The sequence below is a fragment of the Apteryx rowi genome, unplaced genomic scaffold, assembly GCF_003343035.1.
Source record: "Apteryx rowi isolate R43461 unplaced genomic scaffold, aptRow1 scaffold_51, whole genome shotgun sequence".
In the NCBI taxonomy this organism is placed as follows: domain Eukaryota; kingdom Metazoa; phylum Chordata; class Aves; order Apterygiformes; family Apterygidae; genus Apteryx; species Apteryx rowi.
In genome coordinates this window covers 511,206-519,505 of record NW_020450772.1, presented here as the reverse complement: position 1 = coordinate 519,505, position 8,300 = coordinate 511,206, and the positions used below count along the sequence as shown (strand labels likewise).

The 8,300-nt window shown below is 46.6% G+C and overlaps 1 protein-coding gene across 2 annotated transcripts; it reads left to right on the top strand.

The window, feature by feature from the left end:
* The first annotated feature begins 1,320 nt into the window (after positions 1–1,320).
* LOC112972904 (G-protein coupled receptor 35-like) lies at positions 1,321–4,891 on the top strand. Of its 2 annotated transcripts, none has more exons than XM_026080098.1 (2): positions 1,321–1,693; positions 3,123–4,891. In XM_026080098.1, the coding sequence occupies exon 2, from the start codon at positions 3,149–3,151 to the stop codon at positions 4,082–4,084; it is 936 nt and encodes a 311-aa protein (XP_025935883.1). In that variant the 5' UTR covers positions 1,321–1,693; positions 3,123–3,148; the 3' UTR covers positions 4,085–4,891. The 2 variants fall into 2 exon arrangements, with proteins under 2 accessions (XP_025935883.1, XP_025935882.1); XM_026080097.1 differs by having other exon boundaries at positions 2,597–4,891.
* The last annotated feature ends 3,409 nt before the right edge of the window (positions 4,892–8,300 follow it).

The following is an 8,300-nucleotide window of genomic DNA, read 5'->3' as shown; positions in this document are numbered from 1 at the left end:
ATGGAAATAATGGTGATTAGGTATCAAACATCTGAGTGTGCTAACAGATCAGTAACTACCTATAAGCCAAGATGAAGCCACAAGGATGGTGAAAGCAGTCTCTGAAAAAATCAGGAGAGGTATTTAAGTTCAGCATTGTACTGACTATATACTGGGGCCAGGAGGTAATATCAAAGGCCTGGCTGTGATGCACAGACAGACAACACACAGATACTCTTAAAGCTGCTCTAAGATGAACTGGAAAATGGAAAGGGGACATGTATTTGCCCAAGACAGCATTGCAGGTACTAAAAGTAGGATCCATGGAGCATGTTGGCCAACTCTTTTGAGCTCTTCTTTGCAAATGGGTTGCAATGGAAGGCCAAGGGGAGGGAAGACATCAGCCTTTTTGAACAGAAAAAGGTAGACAAAAGGTGAAGAGCAAAGAAAAGCACAAACCCAGCCCACACTTTGAGTGGTGCTGACGGTTCTGTCACAAAAGATGTTTTTTTGCACTTAGACCTGCAGGAGCATCAGCTGAGCTCCTGAGCTGATGCCACCATGCTTCACTTTAAGGGACTCACCATGGCAATGGGAAGTGCCCTTGTACAAGCCACTGGCAAGGTCTCCTCTGGAGCCCTGGTCCACTGTGCCCAAGATCAAACTCACACAGAGCAAGTACCTTTGAGACCTTAGGCAGGGGAGGATAGCCAAAAAAAAAGTTGTGGGAAAGTGAGATCAGATGGTGGCATAGTCTGGAAGAACTTTTTAGAGAGAGCTATTTAATGTGAGTAACAACGTTGGCAAAAGCCTAAATAATCTGTCAATGAAGGAGGCAGAAAAATGTGAAGACAGTTCCTTACCCAGAGATTCTGGAGGAGCCTCTGACCAGCAGGCATTTGAAGCCCAGAGGGCATTTGCTAAGTAATGACAAACACATGAGGTGGCACGGAGAGTGACTAAAGTCAAAAATTCACAAGGTCATAGGGTCACAGGTCCCACATTTTCTCAGAATTGCTGGCTTATGGGAACTATGGAAGATGAGAGAACTACTGTGATTCAGACTGAAACCCAGTTACGAAAGACACAAAACTGCCTGCAGACCACAGTCCTCACCTCTCCAACAGCTCTGCGAAGAGGACCTGGGGCTCAGCGGGGCTGGCTCTGCCCTGGGGCTCAGTGTGCTGATAGCAGGCAACACACTTAGCTCCGGACCCAGCGCGTGGGGCAGCCAAGACAGCAGAGGATCTCAGGGAGCTCTTTGAGGCAACGATTTGGTGCCAAACAACATGCACAGTTTCGTTGGTAGTAAAGGTCAACAGGTGATTACCCAGAGAGGTATAAGGCACTGGAAAATAAATCAAAAGATCAAAGCTGTTCAATCACCAGATAAACCGCTGCAAATATGCATGGCAGACAAGCATTTCAGCCCTCCAGCAAGGCTACTTAAGGCTCCCCAATCAATAGGGGGTGGTACAAACCATGGCACTGGTTACGGAGGAAGCTCAGCCCTGGGGAAATGAACTGAGGAGGGGCGAGAGCTCTTTTTCAGCTAGCTTCGCTGCTGCTGCAACTACGAAGAAATGGTCATCGCTAAACAATTTCCTGGTCACGTGCCAAGGAGCATCACTTGGAGGATTCATCCATGCCTGCGTGACAAACTGAAGCTGGTCTGGAGGAACATTTAGTCTCTCAGAGGACAACAAGCAAGCAGGTAATTCCTCGTGGCGATTTGTTGATCGGGTTATTCTAGCTCTACGAGGCACTCCCTTTCCCTGTCCACAGTGGGACACCAAAATGGCTGTGGAGGAACAGATAGAAGGCTGGCTCCAACTTATTTTCAAAAGCCATTTTGATCCTGGCCACAGTAGACATGTTCTGGAGATGGTTTACACTGCTTAAGAGCTGTCTCAGCTTTTGCTAAGTCTCCCTGTTGTCTGGTTATGCTCTATACTGGTTTCTTCCAGGCTCATAATTTGTTCCTCCTATCCAAAACATGTGGGGACAAAAGCACAGAGTTGCCGCAGACATAGGCTGAAGCACATTTTTTTGCCTCTTGAGAGGGGGTGTCATGGTACGATTCTGTGGTAACATGATTTTCAAGGCTGCCCAAAAGCTGCAGCCATGGGTAGACTTCTTTGCACTGCCCTAGGGATTGCTTGCTCAGAATGCTTTAGAGCCTGGGGAAGCTGCACACATAGAGCCACTTCCCCCTTGCAGGAAAACTCCACAGACATCTCACGGTCCTCACAGAGCTTTTCTGTCCTTGAAAAATTGCACCTAGAACATATTCCCACAGGAACACACAGAAGCAGCACAGTAAACAGCAATATTGCCCTTAGTTGTATTGATCCCACTGGATCAGATACAGCTCACCGTTTTATTTCACATGCCTGCTGATCACATTTCTCRCCATGCAGTTGTTTTTTTCTTGGAATTTGGCAGATTGCTCTAATAGTTCTGAGACAGAGACTGACTTTCACGATCCTTGAATGGCCAGATGCTGCCCACAGCACTCTAAGTCTTGCTGCACTAAATGCTACCACTAAGAATAGGATTAAATGATAGCTAAAAATACTAATAATAAGAGATCTACTAATAATTGCCCTTATTCTAGTAAGAAGAAATGCTCTGACAGAGCTCAGGACTGAAGGGGAGGACAGCTATTCCTTTGCAGCACATCTGGAGCACTTTGAGTTGTTAGGATCCTGGCTGGCTTCTCCTGAGCACCACTAGAAAGGGAGGGATGAGAGCTGGGTTCAGACACCCCCTTTCCACTACTGAATGGGCTAAAACAGCTCACGTAGCTCTTGGCTGCAGAATACCTGCTTCTTGATGATCTGACTCTGATTCAAAACAAAGACCCAGGCTTTTTTCTCTGCAGCCGGCCATCAGGAGCCTATGCCTCTGGAAGTGACCCAGCAATAGTCTGCACTTTTCTCTCCTCCATGACTGACTCAGGTCATGTCCCTCTCCTTTCCCTTCCCACTGGATAACCCTGCAAACAGTACTGCCCTGCAGAGAAGGCCTCTGCCAACGGTTTTCACCACCCATGAAGCACTGAGGCCCATGAGGCACTATCTGAAATACTTACCAGTACAATCAAGAGACTAGATTCTAATAGGTTTAATGTGCTTTTCCAGGAACTGTGCCTCTTAATACTCCCAAAATGAACCACACCAGCTGTAATATCACAGCCTACGAAAGCTTTCCGCTTGTCCAGCTCTGTGTTTACATCCCAGTTTTCCTTTCGGGCAGTGTGCTGAACGCATTGGCGCTGTGGGTGTTCTGCTGCAAACTCGGCAAGTGGACAGAAACTAGAGTGTACATGGCCAACTTAGCTTTGGCTGACTGCTTACTGCTCTTTACTTTGCCTTTTAAAATACTCTCCCAGTTCTATAGACTGAAAGTGGATAGATGGTGTCTGTTTCTGGAAGGTGCCTATTTCATCAACCGCTTAATGAGCATCAGTATAATCACTGTCGTAGCAGCTGACAGATATCTCACAATCAAGTATCCTTTGAAAGCCAAGATGCTGAGGTCTCCACTGAAGGCAGCTCTTGCCTCTGGATTTCTTTGGATAGTCATCATCTGCATGATTTCCCTCATTAAAAAATTTGAGGCCCGAGAGCAAGGTGAACTTTGCTTTGAGAAGTCTTCCATTGAGCCCTCAGTGATCACACTATGTGCTATTATTGGAGGGTTTTTCATACCACTGATTATCTTGAGTTTTTGCTCCATACAAGTCATTGCAGAACTCATGAGAAAGAAAAATGAAAACCGTCACAAAGAAAAGTTAATCAGGAAGGCTGTCTACATTGTTTCTGCAAATATGGCTGTGTTCATCCTATGCTTTTTGCCTCTTTACCTTGGGCATCTCCTTCGCTTTATAATGGACTCCATCAGTTCCAGCTGCTCTGCAATACAAACGGTTAACAATTTTGTTCACCTCGCCTCAGTCCTTGCAAACATGAACTGCTGCCTGGATGCCATTTGTTATTACTTTGTAAACAAGGAATTTAAAGAAGCATCTCCCAAGCTAGCAAAGTCCAGATCTGAAGCCAGTGAAGTAGCTGAAATTCAGCTCCCATGCATAACACATTAGTGCAAAATACATGCAATACATGTTTTATACTTTCTATTTCCAGGTTCAACTGGGACTCAACAGCAGGCTTTCACACTTTCTTTCTCTGCATACACCACATAAAGAGTGTGATGGAGGGACTTTCTGCTAATGGGAACAATTCAGACACATGAAAATTGGCACTGATTCTATTAACCACACCAGTCCAGATCTTGATGCAATGATCTAGGTTGCCACAGATAATTCTCTGCCTTATGCAAATTTGAGTAAAACAATAGTTTTCTACTGTAAAAACTGTCTCTCATTTTCACCAAAAACCCAAAGCAAGTACATCCAGTGGCACAGCTTTTTTGTTCCCCTTTGCCCAGTTTTTATGCAGCTGACAGAGGAACAGAGATTCTTTCTTCCAAGTATCAAACAAGAAAAAAATCTTCAAAGTGAAACCGTTGTACAWAAAAAGAGGGATGTATCTGTAAGCTGCAAATTTCTTGGGGTTTTGGCAGGTAATAAGTGCTCAATCACAATAGTGGAGGCACATTTATCCTGCTTTAGCCAAGTTTACAGCACCATTCATACCATGTAATAACTGGAATATTGTCATTAACTGCAATACAAGGTCTGAAGAATTTGTAATTGTACTGTAGAAAAACTTTACACTGAAATCATTTGAGTTGAATAGCATTACCATTACTATCCAAAAAGTTGGGGGGGATGATGAGAACTATGTATTAGGGGTCTCTTCAATGTTATAAGGTAAAGATTTGCCTAAAGAAAGCAGCAACAAGTTATTACAAAGCATTCAATATAAATAAAGCCCTTTTACTGGCACAGAGTAGTCTCTTAATGAGTTAAAYGGAAAAGGCTGGGGGTCATTATCGGGCCCGGTTTGCTGTCTGTCCCCGAGTGGGACAGCTCATCTCCCATGCTGTCCAAGCCATGGGTAGTGGGTACAAGCTGCTACTGAGACTGGGATTTTCAAAGGCAGAGCAGCGCACGCTATCCCACAGTGTACTTACCCACAAACAGCTAAATAAGCAAAACAGCTAACTAGTCACCTCTGTAACTACGTTCAAATAGCACTCACGTCTAGCGGAGATGGGAATCACAAATTAGACATGCACCTCCACCCACATTTTCCTACCCAAAGCTGGGCTTCCCAGCCCCACGCAGAGGGCCAGTGAGCAAGCCACAGGTGCCAATGCCAGCCCCCATTGCAACACTGGCTGGGCACAGAAGGAGGGATCGAGATAGCTTCACGGGTGCGAGCCTGGCTTGCTATGAGCAAATTCTCTCATTGAAGGCATAAGAAGGCCCATGCAGAAACGAGGAAGTCACTCAAGAAGACATGATGGTACAAACAGCAAAAGAGCAGAGACGCTTTATGCCCCCATGGGGGCAGAGACTGGATGGCCATAGGGCACACTGTCCCACGGCGAACGCCACATGCAGCCGAGGTGGGAGCGAAGGCCTGATGGCATCTCTGGGGAAGTGAGATGCAGGCTTCTTGCCTGCCAAAGACTCAGAAAGAAATGGGAACTATGCTCTGTCATAATCAAAATCTGAGAGTAGCATCTGCTCTTTGCTCACAGCACAATGAGGAGCGGGAAAAGAAGAGACTCTGATTACAGAAATAACAAAAAAAAGGTTTCTAAAGGAGGCTGGTTTCTTCCCTCCTCTACCCTTACATTTTCTTTGAAATGATCAAAGAAGTAACAAACAGCACTTTGCATGCAGAGATGGGTATCTCTATCTTTCAGCCTGAGGTTCGGCATGGGTCTTGGCAGTGATTTCATACAGCTCAGCTTGGCACAGTGAAGCCCACAGTCACCTTCCCTAGCCACATCTGCTGATACATCTCCATTTCTATAGTAACATATGCATAAGATACCTTTGGCATATTAATTTGATGACTGCTCCCAAATAAGATTAGGATCCCTTTAAAATTTCCTGCCCTATGTGGGATTTGTGCCCTGAAGGAGCAGTGATTCGTGAGAAGATCAGCCTGATTGCCAGCACATCTCTTTCACACCTCCAGCCTCGCTGGCATCAGAGCAAGTTCTTCAGAGGTGAAAGCACTGCACAAAACAAAGAGCTATTTTAGAGCAGGAAAACACTGTTTCTCCTTCAGTAAGCACTAATCAAATGGGGCGGAGGGGGCACAAAGCTTCCTACAGCAAACCTTTTTTGAGCAGATTCTGCTAACTTTGCTCACACTGAGGTAGTGCCTTCCCATAGCAACACACACACCTAGAAATAAATACCACTACCACTCGGCCAAAAATGGCCCAACTTCCTGACCATACAAACCTCACACCAAACCCTCTGTACGGCAGGCAGTCTTTGGGCCCTTACTGCAGCCTTTAGAGAGCCTCAGAGGTGTTGCAGTGCAGAGGGCCGTGCTTCTTCAGTGCTGGCCAGCACTGGGCAGGGCTGCAACTGAGGCCAGGGGGAGCCCCTGCCACCGTGGACTGGCTCTGGGCAGGCACGCAGGGCGAGGGGACACTGCTCGGCGAGCACAAATCACCTATCAGCAACCCAAGAGCAGCTGTGCAATGAGGGGAGCGAGGGTAAAGAGGCAGGGGAGCATGTTTCACTCACAAAAAGAGGTATAATGAACCATCCTTTTGACGTAGGACCAAAACCTATGTTCCTGACCATTTGAGCCAGGGAGTGGGGTCTACCAAGGTGCAGCTGTGAATAATGAGGGATTTGGCTGCATAAGTGCTGAAATATATGGCACAGGGACCAAGGGCATGATGAGGAAACCCTACTAGGCAGTTCTACTTGTTTGCGGGTTTCTTTTGTTTTTTTTTTCCACCTGGAGCTTTTGGGTTGATTTAATAGAACTGTCCTTTGGCTTACTAACTCAGATGGCCAAGCTCTCCCACACCATACAGAGAAGAGCTAAATACTGCATTAAGCAGTGAGGAGGCAGCAGCAAACTACTATCTCCTGACATTTCTGGTAGGCTTCACAACATCCAGGAGATGAGGATGATCTGAGCGTTTGCTAACAAGGCACTGATTCCTCCATCTCCTCCCTTCCACACAGTGAGGACATCACTACTATCTGAAAGCGAGCCAGCACTCTGTGCAACAGCAGATGATAACCATCAAGGCGGAGTCTTGCCTGGCTTGCTTCGATCTCGCTGCAAAAACACAGCAATCTCACCACATTCACCAAGCTTTTGAATATTTGCAACTTAACTTTCTTAGCCTAAGATGTGCTCTGCCTTGCAGACTTTCCAGATTTCTCTGGACCCAAGTCTGGATAATGCTAACCCTCACACTTGCCAAGTCCTGGCAGTGCTGCTAGGAGGAGGGGAGGAAGGCTGAAGCCTGCATCCCACAGACTGGCCAACCCAGGTATCTAATAGTTTACATTGCACCAGACTTGAGTCCTAACCCCCTCAGGCCACAGCGCTAGCCAAGTCTGCCCTCCCTAGCAGCCGTGGGACACAGGCAGTAAGAAACTTCTTACACTGACATTTCCTATAGTATACTAACTCTAATTCTATGAATTAATGACAAGGCTGGACACAGCCAGTGTAATCCCTCTCACAAGCACTGAATGGACTTTTTACAAAAACAAATCATTTGAAAGCATGTGCGGAGCTCTTGCAGTGCACAAAGGTGGCTGCACAAGCGGGGATGCACACACATGCAGTGAAGGAGCACATGCAAAACTCCCTCAGACTTTCATGGCATTGCTCACAGCGGTCTGGTAATGCCTCACGCTCATCCTCTCACTGGGGGCTTTCCGCTTGCTGTTGCTGTCACACCAAGGCTGAACTCTGGTGCCGAGCACACAGCCCAGGCAGCTGACCGAAGAACGAGAGTTCAGCTGAATGTCAGGCAGGGGGAAGCGTGAAAGCTGTCACCCAGCGTGACATACTTCAAAGATGTTTTCATCGAAGACAGAAAGAGGGCACTGCTAGGGAAATGAAAATCAGGGTGGCCTATCATCAGCTTGATACATAACCGTTCCTATGTCTTTTAGTTTCTGAATTAGAGCTTGGAGACATCACTGGGTTACTCTGACCTGAGGAGCTAGTCTGTGTGGGAAGTGCAAGCACGAGCGCAGCACAGGGGTTGGCCATGCTTGCTCCCCTCTCCCACAGCAAAGTGATAAAAGGCTTCAGCTTCTTTAACCCTGACCATGAGAAAMCCCAGCAGTGATCTTCCAGCTCCTTTGTTAGCTTCAAAATCCACAGGTAAACCCCAGGCAGGAGCCAGCA

Excerpts from the sequence above, each read along its gene's own strand:
- LOC112972904 (XM_026080098.1), top strand. The coding sequence starts at position 3,149 with ATGAACCACACCAGCTGTAATATCACAGCCTACGAAAGCTTTCCGCTT.